Raw genomic sequence first — 23128 nt, 5'->3', positions numbered from 1 at the left:
TATCCAGACATTAAATAAATAATTACCATAAAGATAACAGCTATAACAAGAGGTAGAAACAAATTCTGATGGGGGCACCAATCAGTTCCTGAATATCTATAAAAACTTTTAAGAAGGAAAATTAAGACTTAGAGAATTCTGTAATGTTTTAAGAAAGAAGTCTATATGTCACTTTGGTTATGCCAATTCATAGCATCTCTTAAAGAAATCCTGAGTATTGGGTGCAAATTTAGAAGTTCTGTCCAATATTTCTTTCAAGGAGAAAGAAAGGGAGGTCATCACGGAAAGGCTTACAGTCCTTCAAGCAAGTGGCTAATATTAGTTCCTACCCAAACTTTATTCCATTTGTTTTCCTCCTCTGAAAACTAACCAAATCTCATTGTTGTCCCCATGTTCATCACCTCCCAGTAGCCAATTACAATCTGTGAACCCCTGCAATAAATCCCTCATTGACTTGAAGACTTTCCCTCTTGCCGGTTCTAGTCCATTCTACATGCTGCAGCCTAGCAATCCATTTAAAAAACAAATTCAAATGTCTTTTAAAACCTTCAATGGCTTCTCTTTACTTTTTGAAAATTAACCCAAGACTTCAACAAAGCTTTTTGATCTCTAACTTCAGGGCTCCCTCTGTTGTTGGCACCAACCATACTGTTCTCTTTTTAGTTCTTCTAAAAACTATTCTTCCTCCAGAGTCAAGGCTTTGCAGATTTATTTCTTCAGCCTGGAATGCTCTTCTGCCCGTACTGCTTGAGATTTTATTGAGTGGAGACCTTTACTGAGACATCACTTGAGTGATGCTACTCACCTTTCTAATCTTAGCGTAGACATCAGTGCCCTGGCAAAGCTGTCCTCTCACTGACTCCACCCCCTTCCCTGCTGTCAGAAGGAAAGAAGGACTTACCCACACTAGTAATCAGTCTAGAAACGGAGGCCATACTGTTGTGGTACCAACGTGGGAGAAGGTCAGTCATCATGTTAAACCTGCCATCGACTCTATCTTGAATGCATTTAAATCATCAAAAAACAAACTTTAGATCTCATACCACATAGCCTTTGAGTTTGTGGAATATTAAAGTATTTTACAATGTAGATTATGTCTTGAGTTAAATTAGGAAAGCAGGAACTTATCTGGCTGACTAGGTAGCAGAAATTTTGAAATTAATTTTTATAAGCAACTTGGTTTGTTTCGGGAGAAAATACACACACACATTAGTCAGCTTGCATATAGTTGAGCCATTTGACTTTCAGAGATGTCCTTGGAACAAGTTTTGGGAATAATAGAGAAACTTTATTTCTTATTGTTAGAAAAGCCACATACATTTCTTTAAAGATCTGTGCTGATTCAGAAATATTTTTGGCCCAGATCGGGGAAGGGGACTGAGTGTTCAATCATAATCATTTTTTCCCCTTAACTATCCTAATTTGAGCTCTTCTCAGAGTTCTTAAAAATACCACTACTAGATCTTTATAGCTCTTGACAGCTTGTAATTTTGTATTTGTTTGATTATTCTGATTACTATGTCTCCCCAGTATAAGGTATGTTTGAGAGGGGACTTGCTTGTTTTGTTCACCATTGTGCCTTGCGGTAATACATGCCTGACACATAGTGGTGCCCTCTAAATATTTGCTGAATGAATGATGAACAGTTGGATGTCCTTCTGTCCATTACTCAGCTCTCATTGGCTTGGTTAGCTGATGAAAATCTCACCCTTCAGTGAACCCTTTTCCTGACTGAGCCTCTTGTTCGTCATGTGTCTCTTACTGTCCTGGACCTTTGGATTGATTCTCACCCTCCTCTTCACCCACTCTTATTAGTTATGGATGTCATTATCTGCCATCAGTAATTGACTACTTATTAAGTCTTGCTTTTTTCAGAACTAGGCTAGGAATTGCAGCATTATGCGATCTAAACATTATCATTTTGACATGTAATTAACATAAAAATGATTACTGGGATGCTTTATTTTTTTGCATACTAAGTCTTCAAAATTTAGCATGGATTTTATACTACAGCACATCTCAAAGCAAAACTGGCCACATTTCAACTCCATCAATGGCTAGATGTAGCAAAAGGCTGCGATATTAGGCAGTGTAACTTCTATGTTATCAGCTATTATGTGATGACGGATGGCCATATATGCATGTCTTTGGCCAGAATGTCATCTCAGGGATTATTTTAGAACTCTATAGCTTCATGGGAAGATACATCACATGTATCTAGTCCTTGTTGCTCCTTGTTCTAGTCCTCTTCCTCTTCTTCATTTTCTACCTATTCTTCTCTTTATTTTCCTCTTCCTTTTTCTTCATTTCTTTCTACTTCTTTTCTGAACTTTTCTTGACTCATATCCTTCCCTCTTTTTTTTCTTTTATTAATGCAACAATTATTCGATGATAAACTTGTATTTCTGCAGGGTGCCTGGGTGGCTCAGTCAGTTAAGCATCTGCCTTCGGCTCAGGTCATGATCCTGGGGTCCTGGGATTGAGCCTCTCAAGTCAGGCTCCCTGCTCACTAGAGAGCCTGCTTCTCCCTCTTCCTCTATCTCTCCCCTTGCTCATGCTCTCTGTCTCTCTCTCAAATAAATGAAAATCTTTAAAAAAGAAAATAAACTTGTATTTCTGGTACTTTCATAATTTACTACAAATAAGGAAGATCCTGTGTACAGGCAAAATTATAATGTAAAAATTTGAGGAGTAGGAGAGGTCCACCCCAATAAAACATGCATCTTTAAAGAATTAATGGTTGGTTTCTGGCTTTTTAACCAGGAAGTGCCAGTAGTTCTGACAATTTTCTTTGTGAAGAGATTGATTTTCATAGGTCGTGTGTATATTGATTCAGAGAAAAAAAAATCTGTATTATTATTGTACAGACCAAGCCTTATGGTTAGATACCAAGGACTCTTATTTTCTTTAGCCTTTTTGGTTCTCTTGGCTTATAAATTGGTTCTATGTACATCTAAATTACACCTGCTAACTTTAGCCATACTCCAACACTTAGGATTTATGTCCGTAAATGTCTCCCACAAGATGATCACAATGAAAATGCTGACTCTAAAAAAGTCAGAAATTTTTAAAGCATCACGTGGACTAAAATATAAAGTTGAAGTGCTTCGTATATGGCCTTCCACAAAGTAATCACAGTTCACATCCTGTGGGGATATATTTAAGGACTATCTAATTCACCAACAGGGATGGATGCAAATGAAAGGCTTGGAACAAAAATAGAAATACTCTGCAGCCACAACCACCTTCCCAAAAGGGAATGTGCAAAGAAATAGAGAGTAAAATGACAGTTCTTCACATTTATGTCAGGAAGGCAGATGAGTCCAGGCTCTCGAGTAATTGAAACTATTGGCTACATTTTAGTGCCATTTTCTATTTTCAGTTTAGGACTTTCTAATATGATGGCGAGGAAATATAACCCGGTCATTAGAGCCTTTAAATTTTTTTCATTGCAGAACTTTGGAGGTGAGTACCTCAAAACTATGACCCAATTCTATCATTTCGCAAACAAGAAAACTAAGGTTTAGAGGAATTTAATGCCTAATCCAAGATCTTGTAGGGGGTTAGCGATAGAACCTCAGTTAGAACCCAGATTGTCTACTGTGTACAGAGTTCTTTCCACTATACTAAGCTTGGAAAAATCCAACAGACAAATTCTCCAAGGAGAAGTAAAATTCTTTCATATTGTTTTTCTGACTTTTATTAGCAACTGAGGATTAGAAATTAGATGTTTGGTAAATTTCTTTCATCATTAACCAACAATCAAATTAAAATTAATCACAATTTCCCTGGGTATTGTACTTGTAAGACAGTGACAAAATAAAGTCTTAGAGGTCTCTTAATTTCTTAGTAATTTCAAAGTATCACAGTTAATAGCACCACTGAGAGAAGAAAGTTATATGACAAGCCATAAATGTTGTCTGAGAAAAATAATACTGTCCTTGAAAAGTGCAGGTTCTCTTATCAATTTTTGAAAAAGTAAATTTAATCAAGATAACTATCTCCAGGCATCCACTGAGCTTTGTATAAATGCCCATTTAAAAATTCATTAAATTTTCATGTCTACTTTTTTATTTACTGAGCTGTGAAGTGGCTGTCTCTTTCGCACTGAGCTCACTAGACACCTTAAAAACTTAAAAAGTTAATTGCAATTAATAACATAATTGAAAATGATTTCCGCTCATGGTTTCCAGACATGTAAATTTATTACTAAGTGGAATCATAAAATAATTTTTTTCACAGTGCTGTTTTCCAAAAATCTTTGACATTTTGCGTAGGTTCCCCAAAGGTCAGCACATTTACCCACTGAGTGCCTGGGCTACTCATAAAAACACTTCTTTTGTGTTTCTTGATAGCATCCAAGGTACTTCTGAAAATTTGTTCGACCACTGAATTGACTAGTTATAGCCCAAATTTCATTATTAACCATTTAGTATATAGTTTTGAATATTGTTAAAATACAAGCATTAAATGGGATATCTTAAGCCAATGTTAGTCATCAGTATTTTCATTTAAATTAGTTTATTCATTAAAACCCAGTTACATAAGACCCAAAAGAAATTGGAAATGGGAAATATATACTGTATAGAGAAAAAAGAAAATTTGAATGATTATGAACATGAGATATGAAAGGAGGAGCCAATTGAAAGAAAAGTGAGGCACTCGGTACCAATAGTATGGATATTCAAAATAAGACTGTTACTAGAGAGATAATGAGAGAGAGGACAACAAATAAGAATAATTTATGTTTTAACATCACTTCCATGAGTCATCAATTCCTCTCTCCGTAGGTTGTGACTGATTATAAAGAGACTCTTTAGTCTTATATTCAAACATGAGAACAGGGTCCTCATACAAGTTCATATTTACGTTATTTACATGAAGCATTTGTGGTTGTGTTTCACCTCCTTTAACCTGTAACTTGATAATAAAGTCAAACGTGGATTTTTCAATTTAAGACAAGATAAAGTGATAAAATGGATGATTGCGAAGCAGGATGGAAGAGCGTTGCTAGGAAATGTACATTTGTTTGGTGATTAATAATATTTTACATGTCCTCAGTGCAGCAAAGCATTTATATAAGAGAAATATCATTGACACAATGCCACCTGAAATTGTTACCATATTTTGGTGTTTATTCAGTTTTCTTAGTCATTTAAAGCAGAGATTTCACTTTATTATTTACAAGAAAAATGAATCAGTCAGGTGATAATATGGTAATCTAAAATGTTATGGGTTAAAAGGAATTATCTGAGGCTATGATGTCCAGTATAGTAGCCACTATTCAGATACTGCTATTGAGTCCTTGAAATGGGGTGTGTCCAACGTAGAATGTGCTGGAAGTGTAAGCTATACACTGGGTTTTAAAGACTTGGTAAGAAAGAAAGTAAAAATGTTGCATTCATAACTTTTATATTGCTCATATATTGAAATGATAATAGTTTTGATATATTGGACAAAGCAAAATATATTACAGTTACAATAACTTTCATCTTTTTTTCTTTTTAAAAAAGTGGATAAGTAGAAGAATTTAAATTGCATATGTAGCTTATATTTGTGGCTCACATTACGTTTTTACAGGCAGTACTGCTCTAAGGGATCTAATATTATTTAAATGCAATATGCTTGTGAACTGGGCTTGTACACTTTTTGATGTTGCTATAATTATAAATGTTCAAATGCTTTACTTTGAAAGCAGATGTATATTTGACATTGAGAAATTGCATATAATGTCCTTCTGTTCTCTTGAGGATTTCCTTGCATAACTTCTGTCCGTATGTTATTTGGCACAGGAGGGAAATGTTCTGAACTCTTCCGAATAACGCCTGAAGGGAAGAGTCACTAAAGAGAAGGGTATGTGAGTCCCTTTAAATAAGCGAACCACCTACCCTCCCCAGTCTGGGAACAGTTACATTTGGCAAAGATTTATCTTGTGCCTGTCCACGTTGGCTAACATAAATAAATGAAAGTTTGGTCAGAATGACCAGAGGAAACCTACAAAAACTTGCAGACGAGTTTCAGAAAATGTTAGATGAAGTCATCTATGTGATTTTTGGAGAGCATTGATAGGCAATTGAAGACAGTAAAATTTAGAATATTTGTCATTGGAGATCATATTGTGTTGTAAAACCAATAAACATTTAATTTAGAATAAACCTGAAATTCTTAGGTAGAGTTTGTTGCAGAATAATTCAACTTGGCATCTGAAAAAACAGAAACTTTCACATTGTTTGTACTACTGTCTCATTTAACATTGAATTTCTACAAAATTCAGCAATTTACTGTTCAGTGTAAGTATCAGTGACAAAATATCATTTGGGATGTTGTTCCTATCCCCAGCACATATGAGATTAATGCTCTTCTCTGCAAGAGAACAAGACATTATCTTTTAAGTTCATGACGTTTTTGCATCTTGGCTGGAGGCTACTAACTACATATGACATATGAGGAAATGAGACCTTTTTTGGGGGAAACCAAAGTTAAGTATTAAAGCTGCTTACAAAATAACTTCAAAAACCAGTTGACAAAAGCATTCTTAAGTGAGACGCTGAGTCTTGTTTTCTTTGGGAATTTTAGGGCGTGCATTTTAGGAATTGCACTTTAGGACATGCAATTTAGAAGAGGAGAATATTGTCTAGATTGCATTTACCAACTTTGTTTTGTATTTACAGAATTTCTAAAACACTAACTCTGTGCCCATATGACTATGATTCTTGCCTTGGCTGACAAGAGTTTTGATACTAATTTTAACTCATTGATATCCCTTGTGTAATATATGAAACACCTTAAAATTTGAATCTTTTCATGATCTGTGTTTCTATAATAAAAATCTGAATCGTTGATGTGGATGAAAATGTTTATTTACAATTTGGCAAATTTTCCAACGTAATTAATTATGAGTAGATCTCGAACTCTGAATGTTTTCTTTCTGTCTGATGCCAGAGTCAAATATTGTAGGTGTCATTAAGGAGGCTAAGTATCAAACTATTTGCTCCATTTATAAAACTATATAACACAAATGATGAGATTCCCAACCTCTTAAATTTTGCCATACACTGTTTCCAGCACAAGGACAGATTCTCAAGCTCTAGGGAACCCAGTGGAAGGGCTGTGTTGTATGCATGCCTTAGAGTCCCTGTAAGCAATCATCTCTCTTCTACTAAACCATTATCTGAAATTGATTCTTTCTGGTTACCAAAACGGGACTAAAAGCACTGAGAATATTGGGGAGAAATGAGGGTCAAGACTTTAATCTGTGAGGTATGTTGAAGACAAGAATATTATCTTTCTAAAATCCAGCTCCACTTGGGTGCAAAATGGAATGAACTATGACCATTTGATGTAAAATCTACACGTTATTATTATATACCCAAAGGACTGAAACAACAGTCAGCATCTGAGTATACTACTTAAAAAGCCAAATGCACATAAATAACAAATCACATGTTCCCATCATGAAAATTGATCTTATTTAAAGGGAGAACATGTCGGAAATAAGTAGAAGCATTTCAAGATATTCCACTTTGGAGTATTGCATTTCCTCGTACCTAATATTAGTTTTCAGTGTCATTCCTACTTTTTATCATAGTATCAGAACTTACAGGCATAAAGAATACGGTATGCCTCAGAAAATACTATTTTGGCGTCTATTATCCTTCAATAAAAACCAGCAGTACAGAAAAGAGAAGAGTTTATAATTCATTGAAATAGTCTATTCTTTTTCGTCCTTGAATCTGCCATTAAAATCAATGTGGAAAAAACAAACACACACCTGGGAAAGGTCAGAAAATGGATCCAAACATTATTTTGAAAACTTAGATTAAGACTATTTGAAAAGGTTATTTAGTCTGATAAGAAGAGAAATAATTCCTGTGGTAGTCTTCAAGTATACCATGCGAAAAGTTATTTAGAAAGCTATTTTCAAAAAAAAAAAAAAGGAAAGAAAGCTATTTTCATCTCTTATGAATGACTTAGGAATGGATCTGCATAAAAGTGGGTAATGGATTAGATTTTCCAAGGGACACACTAGGCAAGCTTAGTTCATAACAATGTAATTATGTTGCCTCTCTTCCTTTACAAGAAATTAGTACACTGTCCATTATAAATGGTCATTTATGAATTTTTTATTATAAAACCAATTATTGACATTTAATAGAGTATTCTTTTTTCAGACTTCTAGAAAGCTTTTCCATGTTTATGATATCAGAAATAGGTGCATCCACCCTGTTTCACTCTTTAGAACTGTAAGTTTATGGGAAAAAAACCATTCTTTTAAGTGCTCAAAAAGCTGAGGAATAAATCAAGTTCCTCAAATAATTGTCTTTTTTCCCTCAGGCATTGAATAAAAAGAAGAATACGTAATGTATAGATAATCCTAATTATAATAGAAATAAGTGAGCAATTCTATGTATCATTTGATTTTGCCATCATATTCAATAACAAACTAAAATCTTATATTAAATTTACATGAAACTTCTAATAAATACATCATTTTTTACAAATACAGATGTATTCAGAGAAAAATAGACTAGAAAAGCCTATATCCCACTTCATTTCCGAAAAAAACACACATATGCTTGGACACATGCACACATGTACATTTTTGGAAGGGGGGGAGGGAAAAAAGTCACCAAAAATGTCCCAACTTTATTTTTTGGTAGCAATTACTACCTTTCCCTTTAGAAAGTAATGATTTGTGTTTAATAGTTGTGGCTTTTTTAAAAAGATTTTTATTCTTAAGTAATCTCTAGGGCAGCCCGGTGGCTCAGCGGTTCAGTGCCGCCTTCAGCCCACGGCCTGATCCTGGAAACCCGGGATCGAGTCCTATGTCCGGCTCCCTGCATGGAGCCTGCTTCTCCCTCTGCCTGTGTCTCTGTCTCTCTCTCTCTCTCTCATAAATAATTAAATAAAATATAAAAAAAAGTATAATCTCTACACCCATTGTAGGGTGGAACTTACCACCCCAAGATCAAGAGTCGCATTCTCTAGCAAATGAACCAGCCAGCTCTCCCCCTCCACCCCCCCCCCCCATTGGTTGTGGCTTTGAATGAAGTTCTCTCCTGTCAGTTCTGGGCAGATTGCAAATTCCATCCCCGCCCCCCTTTTTTTCCCTCTTGGGAGGCAACATAATATTTTGAAGAGATGAGGTTCTTAAGTCATACAGGTTTTTCCACATGCTTCATTTGTAATATTGGCAAACAGTTTAATTTTTAGAGCCTCCATTTTCTTTTAACTACAAAGACAGAATGATTTCATACATTTTTTGATGAATAAATGTCCAAGGTAGCCATCGTATATTGAGACGTGTTCTGAACCAATCTCATTACATGTCCCTTTGTTACCATTAATCCTCATAACAGCACTGAGGGTAAAAGTTATTCTAGCCCCCATTTGATCCAGGAGTGCTTAGGTAAAATGTTTATTACAGTGCCCAGCTCAGTAAATTGTGGTGGTGGTGATGGTAGTAATAATACTAGTCATTGCAGTTGCTGCTTTGTCCCTGATCATCTTACAGCCCCATGTTCCCAGTTTAACCGAAGAAATTTAAGGATATAATGAGGTAGCCAGTTTAGGGGACACAAGATTCAAAGACAGGTTTATTTCATGATCTGTGCCATTAAATGTTATGCCATTTTGTTAGGGTATTTTGAGATTTTAGATTTGCTAAATGTTGGCACTGTGCATAAAGGCATCTCATTCTTAATGGGACACTATTTTCAAATTATATTTGAAAGTGGTTTGGTGTTCATTTTCTTCTGAAAACATGCTGATATGTTACCTAAAAGGCACATTTTACCCTTAGCATATGGGTTTCTGTACACTTACATCAGGGAATCACTTCAATGACTTAGCTAACTGACTACCTGGCTAATTCTTCAACTTAGTTTAGGTATTTCTGGTTGCCTGGTTTTATGCATTGCATTTGGTATAATAGCATGTTCTTAGTAAATTATATTCCTCAAGTGTAGTAACTATATGGGTTATTTCTGTGCCTCTTCTAAATTTTTCTTATTATTGCTAATGAAGATAATCTTAACATTTTAACTAATGATTCATACAGTTTTACATCTAGAATTTAATCTGAAGTCTTATTTTCATAAATCAAATAGTAGAAATAGAATATTATTATATAATTTATAATCACATTATTTAGCAATATAAATTCCACAGGGTCTGTTACTTCATATTTATTTTTAGCCTGAACTATGAATTTATTTCTAATTAATAAAAGGTTATGTTTCTACTTCAGGGAGATTTAAACTATAAAAGACAAGTTGGGGGAAAAAAAACACTGACATGTGATCCATTTTTCTCAATACTGTATACTTATAGGAATTAAGATTCTCAGAATACCACTAACAAGTATATTATTTATTGGGACATGTGGGTTATTGACTAGTTTTACTTTATGTTTATTAGATAAGCAGTTAAGTATTGAGATTTCATAGAAAGCATAGCAGTACACTGAGAATGGTGCAAGCCCTTAGGGATGCTGAAATATAATAATAATTCATAGACTTCTAAGAAGTAACTAGCAGTTTTTGTTTGCTCAGAATTCAGCAAGTACATTTAAAAGTCTGATTCATTCGAAATGCTCTAAATTAAATTAGAAAGTAACCTTTAGCAAAATGTGTATCATCCACTTTGCAGACTACTGTATAAAAGTTTTACATGTATAAGAACCACTTTACATGATATTTTTCTCTTGTATTTCTCTTACAACTGTGAATAGCCATGAAAATGAGCAATAGCATTAGTGTTACAGCTAGCCTTCAGAATATTCACTTAGTGCCAACATGAGGTGTACACTGCCATTAAAACCATTTCAATTTCACAGTTTATGAAGTACTTCCTCTTACATTCTTCATCTTCATAGTAACCCAAGGAGGAGGACAAGTGTAGTAGGTAGATATTGGTCATTTCTGTGGGCCCAGCACCCCAAGACCATCCCCTCTTGGGGGAAAGCCCTGTGATGAGAAGGATGGAAGGTACGGCTCTGCCTCCCTCTCCTGAAACCAAAGGAGAGCAGCCATTCTCCAGCTCTAATTCAGCAGCTCACAGGCTCTCCCATGACTGAGCCTCAGCCAATGAGACAAACCTGCCCGAGTGTTTTCTTGGAAATGAATGAATCAGCGCTCCTGAGGAGAGATTGGGCCTCACTCCAGCCAAAGGAAAGGCAGGTGAAGCCTGTGCCCATGGCAGTGGAATCAGCTGGGCTTTCAGAGTCCAGGCCAAACAGATGCAACTTGCATGTTTTGACCAGACTCCTTTGTTTCTGCCCATTTCCCCCAAGATTGTTCAGCCTCTTCCCTTAACTAACCATCTCATATTTCTCTCTCATGTTTAACTTAACTATAGTAGATTTTGGAGGGCACCTGGGTGGCTCAGTGGTTGAATGTCTGCCTTTGGCTCAGGTCATGATCCCAGGGCCTTGGGATCGAGTTCTGCATTGGGGTGCCCATGGGGAGCCTGCTTCTCCCTCTGTCTATGTCTCTGCCTGTCTTTCCCTGTCTCTCATAAATAAATAAATAAATAAATAATAAATAAATAAATAAATAAATAAATAAATGAATGATGAATGAATAAAAATAAAGCCTTTAAAAAACCAAAACTATAGTAGGTTTTGGTTATTGCCACCCAGAACATAGGTATAACAAGTACTGCTATTCCCAATATAGATGAAGAAATTTACCCTCAGTGAGGTTAAGTAACTTCCTTGAGTTGTATAATCATGTAGAAAAGCCAAGTCCAGAACCCATGACTTCCAGATCATGGGTTGTTTCTTTCACAACACACTGTTTTCCCAGCAGCCTTCAGTGGCCTCAACAGATAGTGAGGAGGCTCCACTGCTTCTTGATTGCAGTACTTAGTCCCATTTCCTGTTACAATGCTTATCTGCTTGATGTCAGCAGTGCCTGTCTTCTACACCACGGCTGCTAAGCATCTGGAAGACAAGGATTGTTTTACAGTCATCATTTTCTCTCAAACATATATTGGAGTGCCTGGATGCAGAGTCAGTACTAAATAAAGATTGTAATGAATGAGTAGCAAATGAGTGCATAAATTATTCAATTAAATGAAAACACCAATGTGGGCTTGAAGCTGATGCTAAAAGTATAACACTGATTTTACAAAACACCACGATGTTCTTTACCAATCAAAATCTTAAACTATAAATAATTTCCTTAAATATATAAAGATGCTCACTTGATAAGCATTGATTCCGTGGCTACTATGTGTCAGGCTGTTATTACAGAGAGAAATAAGAATTCATCTCCCCCGTTAAGAGGTCTCACAGACTGATGGGAGGAACAGATATTCCATAGCTCAGATCATGAGAGCTATGATTAGGGCAGTAGGCCCACAGTCAGCAGCCATGAGAACCACTGAACTGGCCTGGTGATACCCCTCTGGGCAGGTCACTGTGGACATCAAGGAAAACAGTCAACCTTTTGAAAGCTACAGAAAAAGCACAATATACTTTGCCTTTCCAGACTGTTGTGAGATATGCTTAAAAAAAAAAAAAAAACTATGAAGAGCCCCTGGGAGGCTCAGTCAGTTAAGCATCTGACTCTTGGTTTCAGCGCAGGTCACGATCTTCAGTTCCTGAGATCAAGACTTGCCCATCTGGCTCCATGATCAGTACAGCCTCTATTTCTCTGCCTCTCCCTCTGCCCTTCCCCCTGCCCATACTCTCTCTCTCTCTCTTTTTCAAATAATAAATAAATCTTAAAAAAAAAAAAGTTATCTGCACCCTCATTCAGACATAATTATTTTTAAAAAGGTTATAATCAGGCATATCAAATTTTAAAAATAATTTTGAAATAGCTTTGAACAATATGAGACTAATGCATAAGACTATATTTTGGTTTGGCAAAAGGTGAAAATGAAGATAAATCTGTATCTTTATTTAAGCATTAAAGCCCAATATAGTAAAAGCAACAAATGAAGATACATATAAAAATGTGAAAGGAGACAAAGCCATATATCTGTATGCATGTAAAATACACGTATATGTAAGAAACAGGATACACATTTATCAATATAATTTCTATTTTTTACAAACTGTACACACAGTAAGAGAAATATCTAACTCCCGAAAGTTTTGGTATCATTTGCAGACAATTACTACGGCACGCCAAAGCCTCCAGCAGAACCAGCACCATTATTATTAAATGTAACAGACCAGATACTTCCGGGAGCCACTCCAAGTGCTGAAGGAAAACGGAAGAGGAATAAATCAGTGAGCAACATGGAGAAAGCCAGTATAGAGCCTCCCGAGGAAGAAGAGGAAGAGAGGCCTGTGGTCAATGGAAATGGAGTAGTAGTAACACCAGGTTAGTCATTTATACATATGTACATATTTATATGTATGATTATAGTTAACCTCAGAGAGAGAGAGGATTCTAATATCAAATGCAAAGGACATAATTCTTTTATCCCTTTTATTAGTTTTAAATTCGACATATAAAGCAATTAGTTTAGGTTCCTCGGTTTTTTGTTTCATATACACAGTATTAATAGAAATATAATGAATTATTTCTATATTTTAGAAAATATTACAAGTCATGAATATGACTGTATAAAGTTCTGGGATCTTTGCTAATTAAAATTAGGTAAAATCTATCCTTAGAAATCTTACTATACTCACTGTTCTGGAAAAAGAGGTTGTTTCATGTGATTTAGTTAACAACTTCAATGAACACTGTACTCAAAATGACTAGAGCTACACCATGTCTGTATATTTTTCTCTCCACCCTTACTATCTAATCTGGCAATGTGGAGAAAGCATCTTTAGATATTGACTTCGTAAAGGCACCTACCCTTGACAAGGAAAAGGCTTGTTATCTTTTTTTATTTATGATCTATCATATCACATATATAAAGAAGAGCAGGCAGATATAAAGTGTGTTTGCACAAGGGTATGGCTTTGCTATTTTCTTGTGCTTATTACTAACCGAGTGCCAAATTTTATTATAATTATAAAATTAGTTTTTTTCCTTACATTACTTATGATTAAATGTTAAAGCAAAACTATGGCATTCTTTTTTATATACTTTTTTTAAAGACTTTATTTATTTATTCATGAGACAGAGAGAGAGAGAGAGAGAGAGAGAGGCAGAGACAGAAACAGGCTCCATGCAAGGAGCCCGATGTGGGACTTGATACCGGGTCTCCAAGATCACACCCCGGGCTGAAGGCGGCACTAAACTGCTGAGCCACCCAGGCTGCCCTAACTATGGCATTCTTATAGCTTCTAAGCTTGGAGTAAATTTCCAAAGTTTTATTAGTTATTTATTTTTTAATAACAGCGTACTAGTAGGCATTAAAAATCTAAGAACTGAAAAGCTCTTGAAAAAAATGTTGACACATGAACTTCGCATACATATTATTATTTTTTAAAGATTTTATTTATTCATAGAGACGAGAGAGAGAGAGAGAGAGAGAGAGAGAGAGAGAGAGGCAGAGAAGCAGGCCCCATTCAGGGAGCCCGAGGTGGGACTCGACCCTGGGTCTCCAGGATCACACCCCAGCCTGCAGGTGGCGCTAAACTGCTGCACCACGGGGGCTGCCCCGCATACATATTATTAATAATAATAATATATTTCCTACAACTATTTTGATGTCTCTATTTTTAATTATCATTGTACCGTTTCTATAGTGACATAGTATTTTAATTTTCATGCTCTATTATTTTTATCAACATTTCATAAGCTTATTTCTTAACCTTCCTTATTCATAATTACCTACAAAAATGTTTTTCCTCAAACATAGGGAGACCAAAATCTAATCTATTCCAATCAGTGTGTAAAACCTTAAAAAGTGATTTCATCTTGAGTTCTCAGAGGAGGACAGCCTCCTCCATAAATGCAATGGTAAAAAACTTATGCTCTGTTCCTACCAATCACTGATTTCTGGATATAAATGCTAAAGATCACTATTGTACCTAATGTAACTTGCTTACTGAAGACCCTGTGCCGGAAAAAAATGTGATGCGGTTCAGAAGGTGAAGAACTAAGTAAATGTTTCTGAGAGGAAAGCAATTTATAGGTCTATAGGTAATTTTCAAGCAATTAGATACCTTTTCTGTTCTGATTCTGAAATATCTTTGTCAAAATATTTATTTTTCATTATGTAATGGATTTTGAATTAAGTTGGTAGTACATAGTTTTCTTAGCTATCTTCGATTTGAGAAGCAAAATGATTCAGCCAAGTGGAAGCAGTAATCACAAAAAAAACAAAGTTGGAGATCAAAAAGCAGTTACAGAGTTTGTTACTGATTAATACCTTACAGCTAAAAACATAAAATATTTGCCCTTGGTTGGGCCTGAATCGTTGGTTTCTATTGCATTTCTACTCTGTATAAGGCAAATCAAATGAAGTATTCTTGACATAGATTTATTTGTAAATTAGAAATTTATTTAATTGGGGGTCATAGTAAATGTAGAAAGCACCATTCCTTTCAATTCATACATTAGACGTAAGGAATTGGGTTTGGTTTGTTTGTGAGTTTGGGCTAGGCAGGAGGGGTCCTAAGGAAAATGGATTGGTTTGCACTCTTCTTAAGCAGCCCTAACAGTATGTCTATCCCCGGACCTCTCAGCCTGAGGACGGTAGAGAACAACTACCCAGGCCAACTCTGGGATGTCTGGATAGTCAATAGATGCCACAAATGCTTACAGATGCTTGCAGTGGCTCTGTAAGCCTGGCTGGACTTCTCTGTCCCTTATGGGAGATGAGACATATGTAAATTAGGTGGCTCTTTGCCCAGTGTTCAAAGATGGAGAAAACAGCCCCAAACCAGAACGTGGTCCTTCATCCTTTATTAGAAATCTTTGTTTCTCTTTATATTTATCCAATAGAAACTTTAGGGTTCACATTGCCTCCTTCCCATATATATTCACTCAGATCTTCATCTTTTGAACTTTGTCACATTTTTTTCTGGCATAGGGTCTTTATCCTGCCTTTTTTCTTCCCATACATGTTTACCAGATGTAAGACACTTTAAACAATATTGAGAAAATTCTTGCTTAAATTTTAGTTACCGCCCTGTATCAACTAAGAGCCTATAATACTAATTAACATCAGATGTCAATTCAGAGCATAAATAGTATAATCGATGAGGTGCATTTAGAAAGTGAGAAAAGCTTACTGAGGTACTTTTATTCCATTACATAAAAATGCTGATGATACCGATAATAAATAATGTAAAAATTAACCTCTTGTGCATGCTAACCATGTGCTAGGAACTCTTTAACTTCATTATGTGTAGTAGTTCAGTTATTTCTCCTAACAGATTTTACGGGTTAGGTACTATTTCATAGAATAGGACACTGAGGCACACTACTGTTAAGTAATTTGCCCAGAAACTGGGATTTATTTATAGGAAATATCGATCCAGAAGCATGTTCTTAGCTGCTATGCTATCTGAGTGTAATAGCACCAATAGAAGCATAAATACATTTCTCAGCAACATGTACGTACATGATTATTATTTTACTTGTACCTCTTTAAAAGTGGCATTATTAGTTTCTACCTACTACAAGTTTCTTATTTCTTTCATTTCTGGAAATCATGTACGACTCAACTTATGTGGCCCTGTGGTTATTAAAAAAAATCCTATTTTTAAAAAATATTCTGCATGCATTTAAGCATCAAGCCTACCAATCTTGGGCAGCCCCGGTGGCATAGAGGTTTAATGCAGCCCGGGGTGTGATCCTGGAGACCCGGGATTGAGTCCCATGTCAGGCTTCCTGTATGGAGTCTGCTTCTTCCTCTGCCTGTGTCTTTGTCTCTATGAATAAATAAAATCTTAAAAAAAAAAGCCTACCAATCTTTAACTCCTTACGTTTTACTGAAATGAATTATTCTCGCTAGGTAAATAAAGGTTTTAGAAGAGTCCTCAATTTACTTCTACTACTCGTTTTCTTCATCGCTTCTCCTTTAGACTTAAACTTAGAACTATACATTCCTTTTAGTTTCAGTCCATATTTATGTAAAGTTTGTGTACATGAAGCTCTGCTGACCTGTAACATTGTCCATGAATAGTCAAGTATTTTAAGTGAATAATTAATGTTAGCCTCCCTTTTTTGGTTGGAATTACATCAAACAGATGGAGTTAGCCCATATCACCTAGAAAAGCCATGGGATGATCTTTCAGTGTCTCAGATCAGAAATGTTTCTCTCTCTGACATATGTCACTTTGATGATAGAAATCAGTATTGTTCCACCCTTAGAAATGTAGCTCTAACCTGGTTAATACTGAAAGTCACAAAAATAAAAATGAAAATAAATAATGGCAACTCTCCTTTAATGAATGCATAAGATGTGCTAGACATATAGTCCATACGTTATTTCTTGTCCCATAACCATGGTATGCTTACTTATCAAAGAATATGCTGAAACTTAGCTTAAGGTACTTAACTAAGGTAATAGTAACAGTGTAAAGATCTGGACCCAGGAACACCCGAACTCGTCCTGTCCCCATCACCTTTGCTGGGCTGTTAACCATGTTGAGGACAGCATGACTCCTGACCTCCGTAAGGTAAAATCACAGTCTTTCAGCTCAGTGTATTTCATTACATTGTATTCTGTTATATTTGTCCTTCAGTGAATGTGTGGCTGCAGTGTTAGATCTAATGCTTGCAAAGATGATACAGCTTTACATCATCTTAGAAAATCTGTCTTTAAACTGATACTTAAAATTCATATCCCCAGGAAACCTTTCCTTGACATTAACCTCACCTATATTTAGGCATCTTTATCTTGTTAGAGTTGACATCCAGCCCCATAGCTTCAAATACTGTCGATTACCCATAGCCTTCACTTTCCTCTAATGTCCCAGGGCCATATCTCTAACTGCTGCCCACTGGACTGCCCCTCCTAAGCATTTCTGTAGCATCTTAAATGCAACATTCCACTTAAATTCTTCTCCCATAAAACAAGCAAATCAGCTCATAAAGGCCTTTATTTGATTTTTCAAATTCTTGTTTTCACCCAAATAGCTCAGATACTTCTTTCCCCCAGGCTTCCTGTATATTATTAGATATAACAGATCACTGAGCCTGTAGCTTTAATCTCTTTTTTTCCCAAATATCACCATCCTAGATTGCTGCCTTATCATATTTGTGTCCCCTAAGGGATCTACATTCCTCCAGGCTCTGTCCCTATCAAGTGGCCTATTAATCTTCCATCAATTAAAGATTCTTGAACCAGCACTTGATCACATAACTATCCTCCCAAAACTTGGATGAGCTTCGATTTCTACTGCTCCAAACTCCTTGGGTAACCCCTCAGGTCATCCCATATTTGACTCCAACATCTCTGTTAGCTTTGCCCCCCACACTCCCCCGTCTCTTCTCTCATCTCCATCCCTTATTCATAAAATACTTCCACCTGTTGGATAAGGCCTTTATCATATTATAACCTCCTATTCTTTTAGACAGAATTCAATAAAAAATTTGATATTCTCAAGAAATTGCTTGTTGATTCCCATAATGAAAAATTGAAACTGTCCATCTCTGAATTATTGAAGTATAGTTTACATCTTTCATTCATTTGGAAGATACTGATCAAACCTGGTACTCGTAGGTGATTTTTCATAACGTGCATGTCTGGCATCCCTACACATAGTAAATATTTCTAGGACAAGGATTACCTTTACTTTTTTGCTTATCTGTGTCAGTGATTAGTATAGATCTTTAGATATTTCAAAAACTTGTAAATCTTTATTTTTTTAGTCAACTGAACCTCTGGAGAATATCAGAGTTTTACATGATTAGCTTTATTTCGTGCTCTTTTTACACTACTCAGTGAGTTCAGCATGCATTGCTTCTAAGTTTGAAAGATACGGCATTCTTGATCTTACATTCCTGCAAAAGTTATTTGAAAATTACATAGAATTATATTTGAAAACATATATTCTTAAAGATGAGAACTAATTCAATTTCTCTGTGAAAATACCAAAAATAGATAGGTAAGTGTTGAATCATGATACTGTATACCTGAAACTAATACAGCACTGTTCACTAAGCTGGAATTAAAATAAAAGTAAAGTATAGGTGGATAATAAGTAGCTAGTTTTTCGTTTTGTGTTGTTTTGAAGATTGAACTTCTCTGAAGAAAAGAAAATCCTGTAAACCATAGTAATTGGGTTACGCTTTCTTAGATTTCTTTTATTTCATGAATTATCTGCTAAACTTTTCCGGAAAGTAATTCACTATTATATTGCAACTTCCCCTCACTAGCTATTAGTAAGCCTAGTGCAAGAAATTAGAAATGCACATATATTTTAAAGGCAGCTAAATCTCTCTGTTAATACACACACACACACAATGCCAGGAGGAACAGGGCCCGTGAGAGCTACCTTCGCCAACAAAGGGAATACAGTATGTGTACACAGAGCTGCCTTCTCCAGGCCCCCAAGCCCACAATTAGTGCAAATGAACTGCCGCCCCCAGAGAGCAAACAGAGTGTCCCTTATGTGATCACCGAGTGTCCTCAGAAATGATCTCAGTTCACCATTAGGGACCCGCATCCAGGTCCTGTGCCGCTTGGCACGCTGACTGTGCCTGCACCATCAGTCCTGGTTCTGTGAATGAGGTCCTGTCACTGTCAAAAGAATTATGTCCTCCATAGTGAAGCTCGCAGTTTTCCTGTGAATAATAGCCCACTCTGAAACCACCCCAGTGCCTATCCCCTGCTTATTTTTGTGTGGGTTCACAGAGACTGTGATGTGTGTATCCACTCAGATCTTTATCTTTTTTCTTTCTTTCTTCTTTCTTCTTCTTTCTTTCTTTCTTCTTTCTTTCTTCTTCTTTCCTTTTTTTTTTTTTTTTTTGAGGTGGCTTCATTTTATGATCTTGTTCCCAAACCCTGTACTAGGTTTCTCTGTCCATTGGAGGGGCAAATTTGGGGGACTGTTTTAAATTAACCTTCTAAAATTAGATATTCCATTTCTAAATGAGGGGCATCTTTTCTTAAAAGGATTATTTAAAAGTTAAAACTGTCCTAATTGTCAAATGTCCTGAGTCTCTAGGTGTGATTATAAAATGGTATGATAATCATTTTAGAGCTCCTGCTTAGGAACTACAGTAGTAATTGTAACTACAGCATTGGGGGAAAATTGAAATCATGATTAGTTTCAGGAATGTCACTTCAAATCGAGGCGACTCACTTTGCTGTTAAACTAAAAGCGATGCATTATTTGAACCTCTTCATGCCCTCAAACTGATTCAGCATTCTGGGGATCTTACGCTCAACCGTTGTGAAGAGTGTTGTTCTACTCCTCTGAGGGTTTGTAGGATGTGTGTGTGAGAGAGAGAGATTTGATACCCAAATGAGGAGTGCAGAGCAGCAACACCCAGGGTGATACTGGGGTTTGCACAGCACTTGCAGAAAGCCTGAGGACTGGTTGCAATGTTAAGTGTCTTCAGGTTCTCCAGGCATCCTTAGAGCTTAATCGTATTTCTAATCATAGCCATCCATTCTCTCTAGGTCTGATTTTCACTCTGTGTTCCATTTCCCTGTCTCATATTTCTCCTCATAAGAAGTGATTATAATTGCAGTGTGAAATCTCAGCTGCTTTATTGCCAGACAAAGAGTGCTCTAGTTATTTCTGGCTGAGGGCTGGACTTTGTTCCTGAAGAGGGAAGGTCTCTATGCGTACTCATTCCTTCTGCATAGTCCATTGCTGGGAATAGCACCTCATCTTTTTCTTCCTAATTGACTCCTTGCTCTCATCAAACAATACCTTGACTCCAATTTGGCCCCGAAGAATAGCATTCGAATTATCAAGATCAAAATGAAATAGAGGCTTTTTCTTTTTTTTCTTTCAAACCCTTTGATGTTCATAAAACCTCGCAAGGTGATGTTATATTTTATATAGTACTAGTCTCCTGGAATTTTTTCAGAATTTTGAAAGCAAGATCTAAAAGATATTGTACATTTATATCCTATATTCCACTTCATATGTTGCTTTGGTCTTTGAATATTTTCAATACTTCTATCAGTTTCTTTTACTGCAAAGTTAGTTGAGGGTTTGGGGAACTTGTTTCTATATGATAAACATCTTTCAAGTGCATTACATTATTAAAATAATTTCACATATACAATTTCAAAGCTGTGAGGATTCATTTTATTGCCAATATTCCAGTCTACTTTTATTAAAATGTGAAAAAATGAAATATTGCAGGAAGAAGGAAATATACTAATTAAGGCAACTTTTTTCCCTTGTTAATGGGAAATAATTTCCTCTACTAATCTTTCTAGTGAGTCTTTACAATTTAATTTTTTGTATCTTGGATTTTTTTTCCTTGTCATCTGCTACTTACAGACCTTGAATCTTCTATTTTCCTAATTTCACATATTGTTCTTCTAGTACTCCAAAGAACCTATAACCGAGTTTCAGATAGAGATGAAAAATAATTTTGAGGTATTGAATATGTTTAATTAGTAATTCACATTTTCTTGGCTAGCCCTCTGAATGGATGAGATGCAACTGGGTTACAAATACTACAGAAAAAAGTGATTTCTTTACAGGACTGGGAATATCTACTTCTTCAATTGCCATATCCTCTCAAAAATCAGAAGCACAGTTAATTGTTACCCTAACTTTCCCTAATTCTAATATTTTATTCTAAGTTTATTTTTACAGAATATATTATGATATACATATACATTTTATATATTTATAAACTGTCACTGTGTCTTAGATCCACCCCTCCTCATTTGTATACCTTTTATGAAAAGAACTGTTATGCACTCTTGGTGGAAATGGAAACTCTTGCAGTCACTGTATGTGGGTTCCCCTAAGGTGAAAAATAGAACTACCCTGTGATCCAGCAATTGTACTACTAGGTATTTACCAAAAAATACAAAAATACTAATTCAAAAGGATACATGCACCCTGATGGTTATAATAGCATTATCTGCAATAGCCAAATTATGGAAGCAGCCCAAGTGTCCATCAACTGATGAATAGATTAAAAAGATATGGTGCAGGGATGCCTGGGTGGCTCAATGGTTGAGTGTCTGCCTCAGGGCATGATCCCGGGGTCCCGGAATTGAGTCCCACATTGGGCTCCCTGCATGGAGCCTGCTTCTCCCTCTGCCTGTGTCTGTGTGTGTGTGTGTGTGTGTGTCTCTCTCTCTCTCTCTGTCTCTCATGAATAAATAAATTAAATCTTTTTAAAAAAGATATGGTGCAGGGATCCCTGGGTGGCGCAGCGGTTTGGCGCCTGCCTTTGGCCCAGGGCGCGATCCTGGAGACCCGGGATCAAGTCCCACATCGGGCTCCCGGTGCATGGAGCCTGCTTCTCCCTCTGCCTGTGTCTCTGCCTCTCTCTCTCTGTGACTATCATAAATAAATAAAAAAAAAATTAAAAAAAGACATGGTGCAATGCAATGCACCATATATATGCAGTGGAATATATATGCAATGCAATAGTCCTCAGCCATAAAAAAAGAATGAAATCTTGGCATTTGCAATGACATGGATGGAGATAGAGAGTATTATGCTAAGCGAAATTATGTCAAAGACAAATGCCATATAATTTCACTCATATGTAGAGTTTAAGAAACAAAATAAACAAGCAAAGGGAGTGGGGAAGAGAGAGGAAGCAAACAGGAAACAGAGTTTTAACAATAGAGAACAAACTGATGGTTACCAGAGGGGAGACGGGGGTGGCTGAGTGAAATAGGTGATGGGGATGAAGGAGAGCCCTTGTTGTGAAGAACAACAGGTGTTGTATGGATGTTTTGCATCACTACATTGTATACTTGCAACTAATATTACACTGTATGTTAACTAACTGGAATTTAAAACTTAAAGAACTTATATAATACTTTTTTTTTTTTTTAGAATTTAGAAACCCTTTAGGAAAACTAAGGGAAAAAAATCCTCTACCTAAACGTCAGTAATCAGTGTGTTTAGAAATATCTCTGAAGCAGCAGAAAAGTAGTCATGTTTGCTAACTGATTGCTGTACCACTGGGAATAGAAACAGGAGGGAAGCCTACTTGGCACCATATTTTCCCTTTGTACTTTTGGATTTCGGCCACGTGCATATTTTAGTACATCAAAAAAAAAGTAATTAGGTTTTTAAATGATGAGCAAAATTTCACTAATC

The 23128-nt window shown here is 36.1% G+C and overlaps 1 protein-coding gene across 1 annotated transcript in view; it reads left to right on the top strand.

The window, feature by feature from the left end:
• MAGI2 (membrane associated guanylate kinase, WW and PDZ domain containing 2) overlaps positions 1–23128 on the top strand; it is a 1298069-nt gene that overhangs the window by 817248 nt on the left and 457693 nt on the right. The window contains 1 exon segment of the mRNA XM_055301214.1: positions 13122–13337. Coding sequence (XP_055157189.1) covers positions 13122–13337 — 216 coding nt within the window.

Source organism: Nyctereutes procyonoides, unplaced genomic scaffold (genome assembly GCF_905146905.1).
Source record: "Nyctereutes procyonoides isolate TBG_1078 unplaced genomic scaffold, NYPRO_anot_genome, whole genome shotgun sequence".
Lineage (NCBI taxonomy): Eukaryota > Metazoa > Chordata > Mammalia > Carnivora > Canidae > Nyctereutes > Nyctereutes procyonoides.
This window is presented reverse-complemented; position numbering and strand designations above follow the sequence as displayed.